Below are 22680 nucleotides of genomic sequence, written 5' to 3'. Positions count from 1 at the left end.
GTAAATTTTGATTGTGGCAAGTGGGAGAGGGGCTAGGAAAAAGGGTCAAATGTGTCGCACGTTTCCTTCCGTACTTTCTGACTGTTGCCTGTTTTTGTGCTGCTCCTGCTGCTACTGCTGTTGTTGTTGTTGTTGTTGTTCCTTCCGTGCCTGTATCCATGTCCGTGTCTGAGTCCATGTCCCCAAATTGTACTTTATGGCTTAAATACGCCGCACGGCTGTCAATGTCGGTTGCCAGAGGCGGCTTTCCATGCGGAGTCACAGAGGCGACAAGGTCGCAGCAGCAACAGCAGCAGGCTCCGCAGAGTCCCAGACCAAGCATGAATTCACTTTTAATTAAATCGCAGTCCGTTAAAGTAAGCACAGAGTAAAAGGAGCTCGAGCTCGAGCTCTCGCTTCGATGGGCCTCTCTGATCGCTCTAATTAGGCCTCAAAATAAGGAGTCAAAGCAACTGTGAGGAGGAAACTGCCTTTTGTCCCTAATCCCAGAGCTTTCAATGTGATTTTGTTTTGCTTTGAATCGAAATCGTAATCGACTTTGCTTTGTCTAATTGAACCATCAACTTGCATTTAATTTGCAGCAGATTGAAGAATATTAATCGACCCGTCTTCTACCGATCCTATCCTTCTCAAGGCAGATCAGCCAAAATTTTTCAAAAAAAAATATTTCTCTTTGGATATTTCATGCACAGCTCACTGATTGCATTTGCTTGTCTTTGCCCATCACTTGCAGTATGCGGCATGCAGCACGAGCTCCTAAACGAATGAGAATTCTGTAAATTGAATTTTTCAAATTCTCCGCATGAGTTGTGTCTGCCCCACCATCGCCACCGTACATTTCCCTGCCTGATGCACCATGGAATGCTGCAACTGTCAATGGCAACCAATGTTCGGTTATCCTTAGCTAAAATACACTTCCGTTTTCGGTTGTCTTCTAAGCTTTTATTCGGTTGATACAGATGGCTTTGTGGTTGGCGAAAAGAGTTGCGGAGCTGCCTTTGAGAGCTGCCAATTAATTTACAACTCAGCCGCACTTGACGCGCTCGTCAGAGCCCAAAACCACATACATATTCAATTAGGCGCCGGCGCAGACGTATCTAAATATGCATAATAATCAGCCATTTACACACACACACACACAGAGAGGGGAACACGAGCGTAAATGCCGTTTTGGCAGTCAACCACACGCAGACAGGGACAGAGAGATGTTCTCGACAAGAGCTACACAGTGTGTGCCAAAAAGAATGTGATAAAAGGCGTAGGAAGTGTGTGTGTCAGCCAGGCCAACATTCAGTTAACTGTGGCGGCTAATGGCGTCGGACGAAAGTGCAAGGCAAGCAGCAGACGCCCTACACATGGCTGTTGAGGGCCAATTAAAGTGTTCTAGCCGAGGGCCAGGCAGAAAGCGCTTCTTGAGTGGGGCGCTCATTCAGAATCATTTTACTAACGTTCTCTCTATCGGTGTCACGCTACCATATTTAGCAGTTGCTGCTGCTGCTTCTCCTTCTGGTCTATCTCGTAGTTTTGGGATGTTCATGCTTTGCGCATAACGTGGCTTAATTATTTTTTGGCAGCCATCCCCCCAGCGCCATCAGCCACCTGTCATCAGCTGCTGCCTTTGCTTTGCTATAGTGTCTGTGTACACGTGTAGACCGCACCACATTCTAAGAGATAAATGGCAACTAACATGGTTTTCAGGTATCCATCCATGCGACCAGAACTAGAGGAATGGAGGCATTTGTATGGGGTCTGGATGGAGTCCTAGATGGGGTCTAGATGTGGGGGCCGGGGCCTAATGACTCTCGTTTGATAATACACATGTTTCGGGTCTGCTGTAACGGTGGCCAGGTGTATCGTTGGGCAATATAATTGCCAAAAAATAAAGCCAAACGTGAGAGGCGGGGGCACACACAAAAATGTAATTAAGTTATTATCTCAGTGGCTGTGCCGCGTCTCGTCTCGCATTTGTGGGTGGTCTCTTCTGTGTCTGAGTTTGTGGCAGCTGCCACTGCCTGCTGATTGCGTGTCAGCATCGCATTCGTCCGGAACACTCTCTCACTCGTACATCAAACATAGGGTGAGGAGGAGGAGGAGGAGGAGGAGGAGTAGAGGGGATAGTGCCTTCTGCTGCTGTAACATGCTTTACAGCGCTGTCAATTGAAAGAAAATTGCGAGTTGTTAAGATTTCGCTTCGTCTTTTGGCTGCACTTAATGAAGACCCCAACTATCCCCCCTTCCCCCTCCCCACTTACTCGTCACACACATTAAACATTAAAGACTTGACGCCAGCGTAATGCCTTTAAAAGCAGTTTCTTGCTTCAACTTTTAATTTGATTACTTGCCACAGACACGCACACTCTCGGGGCGGGCCCCAAACTTCTTCATTGGTGGCAGACGTGCGTGGGTTAGCCAAAAAGAAACAAAAAAAAAAAAAAAAAAGTATCCCAACATGACGTGCCTCAAGTCCGTGTGCCACATCTTTGTCACAGACACACACACCCTCACGCAGGAAAACATATTTGTACTATAAACACTAATACATACATAGAACAAGCCGAAAAGCCAACAATTTATGGGCTGCGTAAATATAAATTTCAATTCTTCCCCTCCTTGGATCACCCAGGCCACCTGAGCCACCTTTCAAGGGTCTCTGCACCTTTATTCTGCTAAAGAGGGATGGCTTCTGCTCTATTTTTAGGGTGCTGCAACACAGCACAGCTTATGCTTGTAGTTTCAGCGTAAATATTGTTCGTACCTGTGTTTTGGGTCTGCCAGAGAGCAGCGCAGCTCCCGCACTCAGACAGCAAAAGGGGGGGGGAACCTACCAAGCCACTTGAAATGTTCATATATACATATATGTACGTGTGTATGTATGTATGGCGAGCCATAGGGGTGGGAGGGGAATCTATTTACAGCTGCTCACCACCCACTTATCGTAACACCGCATCGGCTAGTTAGTATTATTGGAGTTTTATGGGAAAGTTTTTCGGAAATGTTTTGATATATTTTTAAAAATGGCTGTGCTTTGCTTTGGCAACTCGATTTCGTTACGCATACGCCCTGTGGTGCGTCAACAAATTGCTTATGCTCGGCTCCTGCCGAGCTCCTACCTCCTACCTGAATACCTAAGTTGCGAAAAAAGAGAGTAATAAGTGCTGATGGCAAAAACAGAAACCAATGGAAATTAAGAGTTGTGTTTCTTTGTTCTTTGTTGCAGCTGTGCCAGAAAAGATTTTAATTATTTATGCATGGCCTGCAAGCAGACTGCTGCAGGTGACTGCAGTTTCCCTGTATATTTTTTCAGTAAGCATTTGTGCAATCTTTATAAAAACATTTACTGCTTGAAAGTTTTGGCAGCAGTGAAGGACATGGCTTTTAAAGAATGTGTCCCTTAAAGACTGAAGCAAGTACTTCCAGGCGGCTCTTGTCTATCGCTGCAACTGCAAGTACACACGCACACAGAAGCAGAAATGTTGATAGCCAAGGAAGAAAAACAACCGGAAAAGGAAATGATGAAAGCTTGGGGGGAGGTGGATTTGGGACAACAAGCTGGCTGACGAAGCAACGAAGCTGGCAGGCAAATGTGTGGAAATGTCGCATAAATCAAAAGAGCAGCAGAGTACCAGCTAACAGCTACCAGCTATAGCTCTCCTTCTGCCTGGCTGCCTGGCTGCCTTGCCTCCGTTCCCTGCTACTCTGATGGCAACTGCTTACAGCCCATTGAGCACATGATATTGTGAATTACAGTTGCCTCTCCATTGCCACATAGAAATAAATATGTATACGTATACATATATGCACACACTTTCGTGTGTATTAATATATATTTGTGAATGTGGTAGATGTGGACGCGTGACTTGCATAACATTTTGGCAAGTAACACAAATTGAAAAAATCCATTGGCCACTTACTCCTCAGCTCCAGCTCCTCACCCTCACCCCTCCGCCCGGCCAATGGCTTCGTGTGGATCACGGAGACGTGTTTATGGCCAGCAAATAATTTTTGTTATACGAGAAGTTCGCAAGCTTTTCTTCTACCCTTCAAAAAAACAACACACAATTTTCCTTTAAAAATTTCTCAACAAAAAATACAAAATGAAAAAAAATAAAATAAAATGTCGTAGAGAGGAAAAACTATGTATATTGTTTTTCCTTCACAATTTTCCCATTTTCCCCATTTCGTATGCATACAGTAATTCTTGCGATCGTGCACACACACGCACACACATTTGTCAAATAGCGCTGCTGCTGCAGGACCATTTTTGTTTTGTTGTAGCGCCTATATAATAATGCCCCCCGTTCCTCCGGTTCTCTCTAGCCAAAATAAGTATGCTAACAAATGCAAACAGCAAACGGCAGGGCCAAAAACCGAGAGACAAAGACCCGAAAAAATGGCGTGTGTGTTGTCCTCATGGTAAAAGCGCAAAGTCATGACAAACAAAAATAAATGCTCTTCTCCTGCCCTACCTCTCTCTCGTTCTCTATTTTTGGTTGTGTTTGTGTGTGTATTTGCACTTGTTCTTGGAATATGCTTGTGTGTGTGTGTGTGTGTGAGTGCGTGTGTGATTGCTTGTTTGCTCTGCTCCCCCCCACCTAAAGCACACACAGGCGCATTCGTATGTGTAACAAAGAGATCATTATGGGCTGTCCTCTACTCTGCCTTCTGCCTTCTGTTGGCTGTGGCATTGTATATTGTTTGGCAGTTTCGAGCATGCTTAGCCCTCGTTCTTCTTCTACCGCCGCGCTCCATACATTTATTTATTTATTTTTTTGGATTTGCACCGCTATTCTGTGTGTAACACACAACTGAGCACTAAATATTTTATGGCATACTTTTATGCAGGGACATACTCTAACGCACATGCGTATGTATGTGTATATACACGTGACGGCTATACATATGTATATAAATATGTGGCTTGTCTATATAATCGCGGGGAAACAAATCATTTTCGATTGCCATTTGCCATCAAAAATGAGTCATTTGCTGGCTATTTGCAACGATGGATATCCGAAAAGTGAACTTCTGGGAAGAATTTGCATTTTTGTGCCTGCCGTACTTTTGATTAACTTTTAAACTCCAGCTTGCGGCCAGACGCCAATGGCATTCAGTCTTATCTAAATACAATTAATATTAAAACGCTGACCACTTGTACCAGTTGTTGTGGTCGTAATAAAAAATTTAACTCCCACACAGTTATTAAAAGTTTCCGCCAGCCGTCAAAAAGTCGTAAAAATAAGAGAAAAGCCGAAGTGAGCGCGCAGAAAGAAAAGCAGAGAGTAGAGAATGGAAATGCAAAAAAAAAAAATAATAATTGCATAATTAGTGTAGCGTATCTGGCAAAGTCATTGGACAAACAAGTTATGGCCGCCGCAAAATAAACAAATTCTCGAAAAATTGCTTTTGAAGCAATGATACGAAAGAACGATGCAGATGTTGCAAGTCTCAGGATCCAACAAGCAGACACCGATGTACGCATCCGACAAACTTTAGTTTTCTTGTCCCCTGCTCCCTGCTCCTGTCAATGATAAGGTCATCATAAAACGGCACTAGCATAAGTTCCGACGGCAGAACGCACAAGGTCTGCAGCTCGTAAGTTAAAAAGAGGTTTCGATATTAAAGCACGACACTGTTTTGGGTTAACTTGTCGGCAACATTTTGCTGGATTAAAACTTTCGCTGAAAGGATTTCCAAATGAGTTTCCCTTAACTGTAGGCTAGCTTGCAACTTGAGTGATACTTTAAAGTAATTATTATGAATCTCAGTGCTACTCCTTTTGTCCGACTCTGCTTCTCAGTTGCTATCAAACTTTTACCTGCCCAGATAGTGGAGTCAGGGGAGTCGAGGGCATTGCAGTTGCAGATCCCTTAGCGTAACTTCCTGTTTTCACACTTGCATCAATCGCTCCCTCCCCACCGTCTTCCGTTGGCAACTTTCAAGCTGAAACTTTTTGATGTTAACCGAAACTTTACCCACGAGCTAAACTTTGATGCAGTTGCGTCATTTCCGTTTCCGTTCCGCTGGAACGAAGGCTACAATGACGTCCCAGCACTCACCCATACCTCCAGCTGAGCTCGGAACCCCTTTTTCTGCGTTCTCTAGTTGCCCAACAGTCGGTAGCGCTTTTATTTGATTTTCTAATTATTTTCCTCATGAGACTTTATGGTGTGGCTGTTTGTGTGGCTGGCAACAGGTAGCGGTCTTAGTGTTTCCCCCATTTATGACTCTGCCACGCCATAAATAAATTATGTCAGTGGCGTTTGTGGGCATATCGGAGTCGTCATTGCGTTTGTTGCACCCTCGTTAACAGGCATTTATTAATTATATTTGTTTGCGCATACGCCCCACGTGGCATGCTTCCATAATTAATTCTCGTCTGACTACCGTCTGCTACCGAGGGTTTTCGCCGTTTTTTTTCTAGTGTGTCGATTGGTTACAGGGCATGAGAAATCTCATTAGAGTTGCGGTACAAAATATCATCATAATGTGTTGCTAAATGCAAGCGAAAAATAAAATTATTTCTAATTATGTGGAATTTGTGCGTAGAAATGTTTGGCTTTTAGCATTATTTCAGTCGAAAACAAGCACAATTTACGTGGACATTCATAATTTCTTGTATGTTTTCCATTACTGCTTTTTCCTACAAATAGCTCGCTGCTATAAATATACGTAACATTATATTTTTATTACGAAATATTGTCAACATTTATGCAGAGCAAAGTGCTGTTGAAAGAAAAAATACCCAATCCACATATCAGCAGTCTATCAAAAAAATGGAGTTAATTTGTGTAGTGGGAATGCGACAGGAAGCCGTTAATTAATTGCTTGGTTTAGCAATTAAACAAAGGTTAAGCAACAAATCCAGCAGAATTTGTCAGCGGCAGCCCCACGGCGATACCAGAGACCAGAAGGCAAGCCACAAAGCTCATCAGACAGGAGCTGGAGAGACCAGAACCAGGACTATAGTATGGCATTTATCTCAGCTACGTGACCAAACCAAACCTTTGTGTGAGGCCACTCTCCCTTCTGTTGTGTCCCCAAACTATCATTAAAAGCTGACAGACCGAGAGAAGAATTAAGGTGCCAGAGGGAGACTTTGGTAATTATTAGAGCCCGATGGGGTTCCATCCCATCCCTCAAGGGGTGCGCTTCGGGTGCCGAAAGGAAGTGCAAAAATAATGAAAATAAAATTACAAAATGTCAACAGCCACAGCTGTGCAGGAGGAAATTGAATATCCTGTGGCCAGACCCATACACAGTGTCACCGTGGGTCGACAGGAAATGGCAATCAACCTGAAAGCGCTGTGAAAGTGAGAGCAGCACACATTGGCTGTCATTTTCTAAAGCACTTCATCCTCATATCCGCTTATCAGACGAAGGCCTGTCTGTGATTTTAGCATAATTTTCTCATTACATTAAAACGTTCCTAATTGCTTTGCCCTGGCATCAAAGTTTATCGGAGCACCACCTGTGCCACACACACTCGTCAAACGCAGCGTGTGCATAATAATTTACTCAGATTTACGTACAGTTGTGTGTTTTTGTTTCAAAATAAAGCCTTCACACGATACAGGTATGGTTCTTTCAAAGACACTCAAAGGACAGAGAGAGAGATATTATTTTATCCTGCCTCTGCCTCTCTTTCACTTTAATTAAACTTCAACTTCAGATACAGAGCATCAAACTTTTTCTATTTCCGATGTCGAAATAAACAAAAAAAAAAAACTTATAATTAAAGGTAAGGGACTAAAGCAAAAATCACAAACACACAAAACTTTTTACAACTTTTTCTACTTGTTCACTCCAACCCGAGGGCCCAACTTTCCTCTCGAGCCGCCCCACAAAAATTTATTTAGAATTTATATTAATTAATATTTGTTTTGTCCTCTTTTTGTGGCCTAAAATGAAAGACCTCTCGTCTTCTGAGTCACTGTCTCTGTTTATATTTTGATAACGAAGTTTGTTCTCGGCCTTGATAAGATTTATTTTTGTAGCAGGCGAGACGTCTCCATATATTTATTAAGCTGCGACAAAGGGGTCGGTTGCAACTTAATTAATTAGAGGTCAAAGCAAGTGGCTAGCACTAACTAAATCATTGGCTGGCTGTCCCGTCGGGTGGACGAGGAGACCTTTATTTTTGGTATACTTTTTGGTTATTCGAAATTCATATTTTGATATTTTGCTGTGACATTTTCAGAATTCTTGTGTTTAATTGTCGAATACTCCAAAATGTTCCATTCAATTAATTTTCAATACCAGTAGAGCACACAAATGTTTTTTATTTAATTTTGATATTTTCTCAGATTTTCTTTATATTTTCATTCCATTAAAAATTCCCTTGTGTCATTTTTAGAGTAATAACTCTGCTCCATAGCCTCACTGCACACCGCCAAGTAGAGTCTCTCCGGGAAGTACTTTAACCGTTACACTTTCTACCACCCCCGCTGATAAATGTTACGTGTGATAAGGGACTGTTGTTCGGAGAGCTCATCCGTTGGTTACCTTCCGCAAGCGTCTGCGTTGGTGAAGAACCGGCGTGCAACTGAACGTCCAGGTCGATGGCTGCGATGGCGACAGCCGCCAGGATACACGAAGGAGTGTACTAAAATTGTAGGACACTTCGTGTTTGTGTTCGTGTTCGTGTCGTCGCTCGTAGTTATGAATGGAACAAACACTTGTTTGCGTGCAACGGGGTAAGCATCTGTGATACTGACACTCTGCCACTTGGCGAACTGTTATATCCGTTCTACTCGGAGGGGAACACGACAAGCTGTGTCTGCTGCGTTTATGGAGCAATACGCTCGGATGACAAATATCACACCTTTATGGAATTGAGGAATGGGACGAATGTGCAATGAAATGAGAAATCGTTAGAGTTTTCTGCGGCGTATACGTAATATTTCTGTGCCTCTCAGGCTATAGAGTCTGCATTGCTAAAAAAAAAATCTTCTGTAGCCTCAAACTACGTGAACAGTAGAAACAAATCGCAGACAAAATGTACAACGTAAGGGGGAAACTTGGCAATGCAAAAGTCTCAGGCTCCCGCGAGGCCCTGCCACCGGAGACAATGTCAATAATGCGGCAATGCCTAAGCGGACAACAATGCCTCAAGCAGAAAACAGTTGACAGTATAAGTGGCAGTGGCAGTGGCAACAAGCAGACAGGCAGCACCAGCATCAGCATCAGCAGCTGTGTCAGCTAAGTAAACAATCGGATGCCACGGGGCAGTCACCATGGATTCGCAACAATAAAATCCGTAAGTAGATTCAGCGAAAAATGCAGAAAAACATAAACAGAATCACAAAGAAGTAGAGAGACGACCGCTGGCAAAGAGGGCGGGGAAGCCATCGTCAAGTGTATCATGTTGCATTCAACAAAGACCGATTATTGTTTCGTTGCAACTAACATGCCCCAGAGGCGAGGCAAAGCAAATATAATTTTCATATAACATTACCGGCCACAGTGTCGTGCCGGACATTTACCCCAGACAACCCAAAGCAGATTTTAACTAAATTTTATACTATTTTATTTAAATATTTTATTATATTCTGCCCCTTGAACCCCTTGGATGGCTTTAATTCAAAGTTTTAGCCAAAAGACAAGAAAACAAAATTCTTTGCATCGATAGACTGTTACCACTCGCACACACATAAACGTTTAATTGTGGCTGCCAAAAAGCACACAGAGCCAGAGACAGACAAAGACACAGCAATTATATTCATTGTTCAAATTTGAATAAAATGTCAAGCAAAGTGAGTGAATGAATATACGAGTAATGCTGTGCTTAGCCCCCTCTTAAAGGCATATATAAATTAACCAGACTTCATAGACAAAGCAGTCGTCCCCCAATAACATCTGGTTAAAAGTCAAAGTCAAAAGACAGAAACGTACACACGCACACACAGCGGAGACGGGTCGAGAGGCGTACACATGTGAGGGGCGGAGTCTTGGGGATAGCCAAAGAGGCCGAAAGCCGCATTGGGAGCAAAAGCTGACAAAAAAGAAAAAAAAACAACGGGGACAACAAAGGAGAAAAAAACTTTCTGCCAAACAGGCAACATGTCAACTGAAAGCAGAGGCACACAGCACAGAGCACGGAAGGGAAAAAAAATAAGGAAACAGGCGAGGAAGAGCTCAAATTTCACAGGAAATGGCTGAAAGGCAGGCTGGGCAATAGGGGCATGAGGGGCAGACAGCCGTAGAAAGGATAATGCGCGGCATGCGGAACGCATAAGCGGCAAATTCCATTAAGTGGCAACAGCAGCAACAACGACCAGCCGAGCCGGCAGGCGCGGGTGGGCAGCAGATTGAGGGCTTCCCATCGAATTAAAATGATATGAGCAGCAGTAGCAGCAGCATCAGTGGCAGCATCAGCATCAGCATCACTGGGAATGGACAGAAACAGTTTCGGCGGTCAGGGTTGACACAGCGCTTCATGGTAGATAAATTTTTTTATGCGCCCTTTGATGAGGGTGCGTTGTGCCTTGTGCCTTGTGCGTGGTTTGACACAATACCAGGATATGCGTTTGTATGTATGTGTGTGTGTGGCCAAAATAAAATTTCAATTTGCCAACGAACTGGGTCAGTAGAGGTCTGCCTCTGATTCGATGGCATTGGATATTGAACCCTAGCATAAAATATATATACCTATAATGGTTTGAGCGGCCTACTCCACGGATTTACGCTCCATAATAGCGAAATGGCAGCAAAAAATGTGAGAGTATGTTCCTTATATTCCAAAGTAAAATAAGGAATATTCTGTTGTTATAATAGGCTGGATATAAGGAATATAATACATAAAATATATCTACATATACAAAATATCTACATATACCTGTAAACCAACCAAATAAGGCAACAACCCACCTAGGAGGCATATGGGTATATATGGATGTATGTGTGTAACATCATGTTAGCCAGGACACAAACAATCCGAAGCTCTCGAAATGTTAAGCAACATCCACTTAAATAGATACCACAGAACTGTTAGACCTGCGGCTGTGTTTGTATCCAGGACACAAACCAAAGTCAAAATCCAATAAAATCCCACAAAATAGATTCCACATGCACGTTTTTCAACGCTTTAGTTTTGGTTTTTAAGGTTTCAGCGACTTTACGTGGGCAAAAGTGGTGCGTGGATAAAATTAAAACAAAAGATACATCATCTATTTGCATCATCTTCCATAGCTCCCTACACTCTCTCTAGATGCTAATGAAGACAAATGAATGGCCCCGCTTACTCCTGGCTGTTGCAGCTGAATTCATTTAACAGACCCCCTTGTACTCAGTGCCGCATCTCTGTGGCTGACTATTGGCGACAACTGAAAAAACCAAGCAAATGCACTCCGCAAATGGCAGAGGCAAGAGATTAATCCAACTAAATATCTGCTTTTTGTGTGCTAAAATCCTTCTTCCCCCCCATCAGACGTCATTGTATCTGAGGAAATTAATGGTTTAGTTTCGGGTTAATTGTTGGGGAAAGCTAATAGATATGCTTGGCAGTTCCTTTGTCATCCCTCCTGCTTTTACTTCCGGCCGGAAGTTGTTTTACACCTAAGCATTTGCATAAACATGGCTTCCACTTCCTGCCCACTGACACTGCATTTTAAACACAGTATTCTGCAGTCCCCTGACATGACTCATGGACCGCACTCCATTAAATATAGCTTTCGCACGGAATGATTTATTCATTCGGCCTTTTGCCGAATTTTTAAAAAATGAAAAATCGCACAACCATTTTAATGAAAACCATTTATTTTATTTTGATTTTTTTGTTTTCACTTGCCTTTAATACGCGTGTGTATTTTTCATGTTTTTTAAAGAGAAAACAAGAATGAAAAGGTTATGACTTTGTTGGACAGCTTTTGTTTGCCAATTTAAAAATACTTCAATATTTGTATATATAAAGTGCACACACACATAACCGCAGGTGGCAATGCAAATGGGAAAACCACCGTGTGACCGCATCGAAACAAAAAAAAAAAGGAACGAGAACAAATTCTACCCGCCATATACCCTTACACTATGCAGTCATACTCATTGCAGTTATCTGCTAGGGAAATGGAAAACTACTACCTATTTTGAGTATACTCTCGTTAAGGGCAACAAGCAATACCAGTCGCAGCTGGAAAACTCTCATTTGAATAACAAATTGGACAAGGAATGCACACAAAATACATAAAAATAAGATATTAATTCGCATCGCTGGGCGTCAATCTGCATGCACGCAATGGATTTGTGGCGTAGTGGGGGCGGGGCATAAGCAATCCACTTATCAATTCATCTATTAACATAAAATATATACGAGTATTTATGTATAGTATTTATCCTTTCCACAGAACCAAGAGTTTAGGCTAGATTTATTGGCCCAGGCCCTCCTCCATTTGGAGGAAGGTTAGCCGCAGAGAAACTTTACCACAATTTATGGCATGGCATAAAAAATAAATGTAATTTAAATTATAGAGAAAAGAGAGGATGAGGATTAAGGCCCGCAAGGCGGAACCCACACCATCGAAAAAGTTTCAAAACTCTCATAGAAGCTTCATTTTTCACATTTTCGCCTTGTTCTTACATTAAAATGTTTGCAATCCTCAAATGAAATGGCCTCAAGCGTAAGGTTAATTCTATAAATGGATGCTTGGACTCTGCTTTGCACACTCACCTTTTATAAAGTCAACTGCCATCTCCAGGCCGTAGGTATCCTTGTCGCAGTCGTCCAGCAAATGGGCGCCCAGTGTGACGTTCGGCAGCAATTGCTGCTTGTTCACTTGGTCCAGGGTATACAGCATCGCCTCCAGTGCCTGGATGCCGCCCTGTGGCATGATGGGCCCGCAGGTGATGCTGTCCTCACGCGAATGCACCATCATTAGGCCGCCAAGGATGACGTCGCCCTCCAGCACTGCCGCATGTTTCACGGGCCACACGGATGAGGGCGGTGGTGCGGAGCTGCCCATAGCATTGGCCAGGAGTTGCACCATGTGGCCGGCTCCGCCCAATAACCTGGGTGTAGGCACGGTTTTTCCAACTCCTGCGGCTGCTGCTATTTGAAGCGTTGTTTCTATTATTGTGGACATCGCTATTGGATCTGTTTGCTGTGTTTCGCCCCATGTCGGCCCAGTGGCATTAACATAGCTTTGTGTGGCAGCCAGCATGTCCATATTGAATTTGATTTCAGCTTGGCCAACATTTTTATTTTCTCCATGCGATGTTTTTGTTGTTGTAGGTGTGGGTGTCGTTGGCGCCACGCGCTTCTCTTGTATATGTATTATTGGAACTGTTGGTGGTGTACCAGCTGTAGTTTCATTGTTTGCTTTTCCCCTTGGGATTGTTGGCTCTGTGGCACCCACTGCTGCTTCTGCTGCTGCCGCGGCCATTGGTTGCACATTTTCCACGGGTAATACAGTTGTTTTTAAGGGCATCTCCGGTTCCTCTGTTGCGGCTTGTGCTTGCATGACTCGCATCCGTTGTATCTCGGTTGCTGTCTCTGTGGTTGCTGCCCTTCCGTTTGGCACTACCGATGCTGCTGCTGCTTCTTTTGCTGATCCTGCAACACCTGGCACTGCTCTAGGTTCCGCTTCTGCTCCTGCTGCTTTAGCACTTTCTGCCATGGTAACTGTATCTTTCATCAGCTTCTGCTGCTGGTTTACAGTTGCTTTTCCCAGTATTCTGGACACAAAAGACTTGGAAGAACCTTCTTGTCCTTCTGTTGTTGTTGATATTAGATTTCCGGTTGCAGTTGAAGCTGCACTTGCAAGCACACTTAAAGGTAATTGGCCTGCTCTGCGTTCTCCCTCGTTTGCGGGTGTCACCTGAAGGACCGCTTCCTCCACTACGGCTGTCACCTGCTGCTCATCTATGGGTCTCATGGTTTCGGTGAGCGGTGTTGCTGCTGGTTCTGGTTCTGTTGCAAATCGCGAATTTAAATTGCCGCTTTTGTTCGCAGAGTACAGTGTGGACCTTGGCATAGCTGTCGTCGCTCCCTCGTCCCATAGCCACGGTAATGGCTGGTCTCCATTGTGCCCCAATGCTTGTTGAAAATTCCCGCAGCTCGTCAGTAGCAGTAGCAGCAGAACCGTGACAGTGGCGGTGTTGGTGGCGCCTCGTGCCTGTTGTGTTCTTCCAGCCATTTCTCCGCAAACTTGTTGGGTGTGTTTGATGAGATCAGTGCAACAACGAAAGCGGAGGCGCAACCGGGCTCAGCAGCAGGAGCAGCTGGATTGACGATGTTGAACGCATTTGTTTTCCGCCTGTTGCCAGTCGTTTCGGGTTGTAAATTTCAATTAATTTTCAACAAGAATTCGTCCCGGAATTCAGCTGGCCGTCGACAACACGCGTTTAATTAAGTCCGAGCTGAAAATTGATGTGGCTGCTAATTTCAGTGGCTCCTGCTGCACGGAGATTGGGCTTATGGGGTCTGGTCTCGGTCTACAACTTTGTTGCGGCCGCAACCGCTGCAGTGTTATTTTTATGTCCGGCAGAACTGCAAAATGAAACACAAGTGGAAAACCCCGTTAGTAGGGAAATTGTGCAGAGGAAAACCCAAAGCATGGAATACGAACGAAAATAGGAGGGAAAACGGAATGGAAGTGAATTATAAATGTACGTAGTTAAGCGAATTTAATGAGCAGTAAAAATGTGCATCAAAATGAGCAGACATTTGTCTGTCTGTCTGCCCCAAAAACTCGAGGGAGAACGCTTGCCGGATATCCGAGTGGAATTTCTGCCACTGCCTCCCACCACTCCCGCTTAGAGAGGATGCACACAAGTTAATAAAGCTGTTTGTGGAGATAGATCTCTGAGAGTTATTCGCATGCAATATTATATTTTAAATCTTCCCAAAAAAGAACTTAATTTGTTTATATAAGAGCGTTTATGTTTATACAAGAGCGTAGCTAAACCCTGCCTTCGTAGACTTAGCCTCTAAGTTTTCTTAATCCTTTAAACGCTCACATAGAACGTGTCTCTACGACACCAAGTATCCCTTTCAAAAATTTACCAGTAATAAGTCTGTATTTGATTTTCTGTTAGAGAGACCCATAGAGCTGTGCCAAAAAACTATTTGGTTTGTTTTCTTTGCTCTCTGCCTTGCCTTTTAACACGGAAACGGGCAGATCAGTTGAAAGTAGAAACCAATTTAAACTGAAACTTAATTTGCATCGATTGCTCCATCCATCTGTAGTATGAATTCCATTCCATGGAGGAGTACAGTATATTTTTTCTAACTCTTTTAGGCATTGTGGTGAAAGTTTTCAGAGTCCCCCAGCCTAATATATGCACTGCAGAACAATGGATGGGTTGGGATTGGGTTGTTTTCCTTACAAATTTACTACGTTTTCCCCAATTCCCACGCACACGCGTCCACGCATTGGGGAATTTGTCAGTGGCAGCAAATTGATGAGATTAATTAAGTTTCGGCTTGCATTCCGGGCCTCGGGCAGGCAGACAATGTTGACGACGGCAGCAACGTTTTCATTAGTTACGCTGCACGTAAATTTATGGCCACGTCTCGACAGTTTGTGGCATCCCCCGCACTGCCCAACCACCGCACCACACACATCTTGTTCATTTTCACATGCCAGTTGACACTTATTTCCAGAGCCATGTGTCCAAATTCTGCTCGACCTTCAGAGCGCTATACAGGAAAATCCTGCCGCTATTTTCGGTTCAGCAATGTTTGGAGCGGGCCCAAAATATTTCCGGCATTTAAGATAAATGACGAAACATTAAAGAATCGCCATCGCCCTCTCGGACGATGAAATTTTACTCAATATATTAAGCATACGCATCGTTAGACCAGCCCTAAGGAACGTTTATGCAGCTTTTAAAGCTGCCATAAATTGTAATTCCCTTATATTTATTGGACACATATTTTGTTAGCCTTATGGGCGCCCATCGAAAGCCCACTAGAGTGGCCTCTCAACAGACCACAGCGGCAATGTGGCTAATTGGCTTCTTCCAATGAGCAAAAAGCGACGCCTTTTTCTGGCTGCCCTGTTAACTAATTAACTCGACATCATTAATGAAAATACTTTGATTAGATTTGCCATTTAACCCGATTTCCGGCTTAGCCAGGCGCCATTGAATGACACCCATCGATGGCCCGCCCATTCATTGCAGAATTTTCTTAGATTTTTTGTATTTTTACTATATTTATAAATGTGGTCCATTTCCGTTTTTCATTACAGTTACAGGATATCCTCATTGATGACTGGAGGGCAGGGGGTTGTGTGCCCAAAGAGTCAATCGATGGATGAGGGAAAACCCTGAGTAAACAGTTTTATGGGGCTGTTGGGGCGAATCCAAAAGGAACGAACAACATTCCACAAATGCAAATAACCTTATGAGTGTTCCTTTAGAGTTTAGGCATTTTTTTTGACATTTAGGATATTTTAATCACTTTGATTTGTCAGCAAAACAGCAAAGCTTCATTTTGTTTTCAGCCAAACCTCATTGGTTGCGTGTCTGTATGAGATCTTTGGGAAGGGACAGGACACACATATAAAGCCTAACAGCTTTGGGGTCCCGAGGCGCTTTTTTCATTTGAGCTCGTTCCGGTTTTCGGTTTCGGGGGCCAAAATTCGGTTTTAGGTTTAAGCCGTTATTTGCACACAAACAAAGACACACAAAAACACAGACACACAGACAGATAACCGTTTCAGGTAATGCTCATGTTACAGTTTTGGCCAGGCCATGATTTTTTATGCGCGAATTATGCAAAAAGTTGAATGGAGCGAAAAAATGTGCAAAACTGTGGAAAGGGGAAATGTGCTCGTTGCCCTGAAAGGCTGCAGCGAAATGAAAAATTAATGAGCCCCGCATGTGCTGTGGGGCATGTGGGCATGGCTAAGCCATCGTAGTGCCGTACGCCGCTCAATTATTAAAATATTATTTATTATCCTGTGGCTGGACGACGGCTTGACTCCAGCTTAATGGCAGGAACGTGACGGCAGGCAGAGTGGTGATGACTGACCGAACGTCCACTTAAATCGTGATTATCTTTAATGAATATGCAATCCACAATCCATATGTTGGGCAAAACTCGCATTAAATATTTATAATGTGTGCGACTGTTTGTGTATTTGTCAACCCTTATAGAGTGTATGTGTATGTGCGAGTGGCTCAAATATGTATATAACAAGGCCATAATTCACTCACGCTGCTGATCTGCTGAAGCAGCCGCTTTAATTTAATTTACTTTAATTAAATTAACCAGTTAAGTCCATAAATCCATATCTCTACTATAAATTTGTTATATACATTTTTCCAATGGTCAACCATTCTTGGTTGGGATACTTTTTTGTTCGCTTTGCATTCTAGTCACTTAATTCCATTTATTATCATTTTTATTGTTTTGCCAACTAAAAAGTTTGCACATTAATTTTATTTTACGCGTTTTCATTGTTGTTTGCCATTGGCCACTTGCTCGCTATCTCGCTCGCTCGCCTTTCGTTTCCGTTGCCACTCCTCGTGGATAAAAATTTTAAAAACGAATTTTGGCGACACGCAGAATGTTTGGAAAGTGTTTCAGCAAACTTTTAATTAGTAGCATCATGTAACATGCATCAGGGAAACTCCCTCAAAAATGGAAATTAGTCTCCTCATGGCTAAGTTAAAAGAGAGGACGAAATTCCTTGTTATTTGACGGTCGATCAATAAATGTCTGTTTCCGTTAAATAAAAACCAATTATGTAATTACCGTACAAGCAACTTCAAGAGGAACTATCGGTGGATGGAACTGCAGAGGTATCACATATTCAATGCCAAAGGCGGGAATAGGGTTCCGAAAAGCTGCATTGCATCTCATTGTATACATTATTGGCAACACTCCTGAGAGCCCATCATAGTAGTCGGGGGCCGGGACAGGCATTAGCCACGGCCAGTACACAAGAGCTCTCAACTCTTCACTGTTATCCGTATAGAATTTGAATCATGGCCAGCGAAAAGCACTGTCCAGCGACCAATTTCACGCAATTTTATTTCGAGTTTTTCCAGGCGGAAAAGCTGTTTGGTCAATGGCGCCAAAATCTGCCACACATGCGTCGACACTCACAATCCGCTCCCACTACCACCCCCTACCCAAACGACAAACATTCTGCCTTCTGCCACGGAAAATTGGCCGTGACAGGCCAAAAGCGTCACTGGCGGCAATTCTCGCGGCTCTGCGACTCGGTGGCACAAACAAATTAATCCAATTTTGAAAGTGAGATGGGGTCGCGGGAGTCCGCGCATAAATTGAATAATTAGCTCGATTGTGTGTGGGGGGCACGGCGCCATCTCGTAGTTCAGTTAATTGATGCTGTGTCAAAGCGTTTATTCACCGCTTAAGTGATCTGATATATTCTTTGGTTAATTAATTTATTTTCTAGATTCGAAAGATGGTACGAATGAGACACCAAATTGTGTGGGATTTACGGCAGCGAAAATGAAGTGCAAACCAAAAGGACTTGAAATCCACTTCAAAGTATTGCCACCTCAGATTCAAAGGTGGATTACGAGATGGTGGGAAAAAGGCGCAACAAATTAATCAAAATTAATCGCATTACAACAAGCAGCATCAGCAGGAGCAGCATGAGGAGAACCAAAAGCAATTTACGACGCACGCACAGACACACACACACACACGCAGAGCTCCGAATAAGCAAAAGGAACATACGCGAAATACTTTTAAGTGCTCCGCAGAAGAGAAACTCATTACGGAAATTGCTTTACACGGACACAAACGAAGCTACGCCAGCGGCAGCTTTGCGGATACCTCCTGAAGTGGGACGCCTGTCGGCCTGCTCTCAGTTTCAGTTTCAGTTCATCAAATGAATAAGTGTACCTCCACAGCGTGGCATCAATTAAGACAGCCAAAAGAGAAGAGAAGGCGCAGATATGTGAGGTGAGGCAGTTCTGTTCTGTGCTGTCTGTCAGCGTCAAGGCACGCCAAAAGGTAATACAACGCGCAGCATCATCGAAATTCTCTTACATGATTCTCCATTTTGGTCTCGTATATTTTTTTTTTCTCATTTTCGTCTGCTGGTAAGGCGACTCTCATGGAGAATGGATGGATGCCACTTCCTCAAAAAAGTTGGAACACTGTTTGCTGTTCTTCATTGATTTTGTGTTCAGCTGTGGCCCAAACTCCTTCGGCAGTCCTGATGGAGGGTGTATGGAGCTTGTATGGAGATTGGCATTTGATAGCATTGGATATGATATGCACGCCACATTAAATGGATTATTTAATGTTGTCACTCTCACGTACACGTACGAACGTACATACGTACGTATGGAAAGCAAATGATGCGTGCAGCAGATAGAGTGCTGCCTCCTGCTTAAACCCGCCAGAGACAGTGCCAAGGGGAGGCGGAGACACGACACACAATGTTGTTGGCATAAAAGTCAAACTGCGGCACACAGCATCATCCACTGATGGCGGATTGTTGGCTCGTTTCCATTTGGCCCCGAACGAGAAGCCACAGAACCACTAGACCACAGGGGCTTTTCACCAATGCAGGAGGAGGTTAAAGTTGATTGTGCTTGAAATTGGTCGGTTTGCTGCTGCTGCTGCTGCTCTGCTGTGTGCTTTGCATCCATGTGAGCATCGTAATTGGAGATGTGTCGCTTGCCCCACGACCCTGCCAACACAGTATTTGCTTATCGCAAAACGGGGAACGAAACCCCCAAAAGTGCGCCTCCACCTGTGGCTACAGATTTGTGATACAATCAGCTTGGCATTTCTGCTCGCTTGAGGGTTCGATGGTGAGGGAGAGAGAGAGAGAGAGTGCAGTACTTATTCCAGTTAATTAGCAACGGGTTTCTGTAGATTGCATATTAATTGCATGCAGCTCCCCACAAAAGAGAATGTGGGGGGCATTCATCCAATCAGTAAGCCCCATCAAAACCATAATTAAAACCACACCCCAATGGTAGATTTATTGGCTTTTTTGCTTCCGCTTTCAGTTGAAGCATGCCTGAATGGCCTGAATGCCTGAGAGTCTGACTGATAATTAGAATTAGCCTGGCAAATGAACTCTGACCTTATGCGGGAAGCACAAGTTGTTTTGTGGGAAGGATATAAAGATGGACTAGCGATTCCGGAGGCACACAGAGCACCGAGGGCATCATTCATTCGACTGCGATTATAATTAGACGTATTATTCATGTCTATCGAGTACGTGCAAACATACATATTCACATATCTCTCGACCTGGTATGTATAACAAACAAACACGCTCTCTCTCTCTCGATAAATAATACACAAGCAAAAGCTGGAAAAAAACAAGGATTTCGGATTGTGGTTGAGCTCTTGATCCACGGAGTGCGGCCTGGCTAATGCCCCTAAGTGGGGGCACATACAATGTTTGCACAAATACTCGTGTGTGCGCCATGAGTCGTGCATTTGTAGCAGCAAATAATAGGGAGTGGGGAGGGAGTCTCCTCACATGGTAACCGGAGAATGACAGGGGAAGCAGCTTCATAAATCAAACGACAAGCTCATAAATAAATAATGTAAATTTAAGCACTCGCTGAACGAATTCCTCATGGCGATATAAGTACTTGAAAATTGTTGAAATACTCAATCAGAATTGTATGCTGTCATGAAAAAAATAAATTTAAAAAAACCGAGAACATTTGATTTCGTGTAAAATTCGCTCTGATAAACATAATACAAATTCCAGAACACTAAAAAAATTCTAGGGAGAACATTTTTTGATTGCTGAGCAAGATTTATTCGTATAGAAACATGCAGACAGGACAAATAGCATACCTTATGGGACAATTGTCTGCATGTACAGAGTACAGACTCAAAGGCGAAGATAGGGACAAAGCAAACGATGCAAAATTGCTGTTGCAGTTGACATTGCTTTCTGTTTACGGCACACACACAAACAAATATTTCTAGGCAAATCCAAAGACAACCTACGTACATCTTTCTCGTTCCCTCAGACTTCAGCTGTGCTTGATCGTGCATATCTTTGAGATAATTCTGAAGCTCATTGGCAAGATACTTCGCTTTCAGCTGTGAGACCAAAGGGCAAAGGACCCCAGAGCAAAGTCAAAGCCAAATCCCATCTAATTCTATTACCATCCAAATGCAAATGCAAATTCAAATGCAGTCGAGAATTTGTATCTGTTCGGAAGCGCTGTATGGTGCATGGCAAGACTTAATAGTCGCCAGCTTTAATCAGGTTTATTATTTAGCATTATAGAGATTAAAGTGCAGCTTTTAATAAGGCTTAAAGCAGGAGATGGTGGCAGCAAGCGCAAGCAGCCCCAGTCACCAGTTTCGGCTGGTGGCTGGCGCTAATCTGACACAAGTTGCTATTTAATGGGTGCTCTAACGGACGGACGGCTTTAAAGAGCCATAAAGAGAGCAGCCAAAGAAGGCAGAAATAATAAATATTAATGGCGGAAGAGAAGTGGCTGCCCTCCACTTCCACTTCCGCTTCCTCTCTGTGGCAGACCTCATTGTTTAGGGGCGCGCGGATGGCAAACTTTCTTTTTATTCGCTCCTAAAATATTTATTTATTCACGCACTCGCGCTCTCTTTCCCATGGGCATAATTTGCATTCCAGCACTTATTGTTGTTAATCTGCTCATAGAAAATTTAATTAAAGCAATGGGGCCAGAGCACGGCCCGCTCTGGAATGATTCAATTTATGATTGGATTGGGGGCCTCCGCATCCGGGCATCAATCAGGCATAAAGCGTGACTACCATGGGGGTGGTGGCATTCCACAGATACGCCTCACTTGGCAATCCCTTCGGGGGCAGGGCCGTAGTCTTGCCAATGTCCTTGAAACTCTCTCCACCGAAAAACCTTCAGTAATGACAATTTAACAAAAAGCATTTTATAATCAGAGACTCTCGGACTTCTAACGGTTAACTAAATGCTGATTAAATTGCATTTTACTTCAAGAATTCAAAAAAGAGAGTGGAAAAACGGGTGAAGTAGAAAAGCCTTCAAATTGCATCAGTGTGGCATCAAGAGCTTGGGGAAATTCACTGGAGTAGTACTCTCCATCATAGGTGCACAGGTAGTCACCAGGGCCTTAAGAAACTAAGGCAGGAAGCATGCTGTCGCTCATCAACATTAAAGCTGCCCCCAAATGGAAGGCACAAGTGAAAAAGTGTAGGGAAGCTGCCAGTAAAGTTGAGTTAGACGAGAAAGTGTTAGCAAGTGTCCCGTTTCCCAGTAGCCTTGTGCAACCTTCTTAAATGACACTACATAATATTCTGGCAGTTGTGATTAAAACTTCTGCCTCAACGATGTTTAAAGTTATTAGACAACAACTTAACTCTTTTGCCCCGCCTTTAATTTCTGCAATAATTGGGGCAGGTAAATCAGAGGGTAATAAACGAAAAACTTTATCCTTGAAAGAGGTAGCAAAGTGTGGCAGGTAAGCCAATCGAAAGTACAGCCAAAAGTTTGCACATCACTGTGGAATCCTTCCCAATGAACCAACACTAATGGCCACCAAGGTGGGAAGATGGAAAACAAAGAATTTAACGCAGTTTGCAAGGTAAGAAATGATGCGGATACGTTGGTCCAATTGTTGGCTAATTACATCATGCAGTGCAGCGCAGTGGTTCCTCCTATGTGAAACATCTGAGAATTTTCATTGATGAATAATTACTTTAGTTTCCATAGCCTTGGCAGGGCTTTGAAGAAGCTTTAAGAAGGGATCGATACCCATTA

At 43.5% G+C, this 22680-nt stretch overlaps 1 protein-coding gene across 7 annotated transcripts in view; it reads right to left on the bottom strand.

The window, feature by feature from the left end:
• The window catches only part of LOC111079004 (metabotropic glutamate receptor 2), a 44273-nt gene extending 29876 nt beyond the window's left edge, over nt 1-14397 (bottom strand). For 4 of the 7 annotated variants that reach the window (XR_005967542.1, XR_005967543.1, XM_041592081.1 and 1 more), the window contains exon 1: nt 12662-14397. Coding sequence is in view for 2 of the 7 variants with exons in the window: in XM_041592081.1 (XP_041448015.1) it covers nt 12662-14126 (1465 nt within the window). In the remaining 5 variants the exon portion in view is untranslated. Of the gene's footprint in view, nt 1-3911; nt 3998-8458; nt 8475-8502; nt 8521-12661 lie in introns of those variants that run through there. The other 3 variants (XM_022373989.2, XM_041592082.1, XM_041592085.1) reach the window with 3 other exon arrangements.
• Between the last annotated feature and the right edge of the window lie 8283 nt (nt 14398-22680).

The sequence above is a fragment of the Drosophila obscura genome, unplaced genomic scaffold (genome assembly GCF_018151105.1).
Source record: "Drosophila obscura isolate BZ-5 IFL unplaced genomic scaffold, ASM1815110v1 contig_17, whole genome shotgun sequence".
Lineage (NCBI taxonomy): Eukaryota > Metazoa > Arthropoda > Insecta > Diptera > Drosophilidae > Drosophila > Drosophila obscura.
This window is presented reverse-complemented; position numbering and strand designations above follow the sequence as displayed.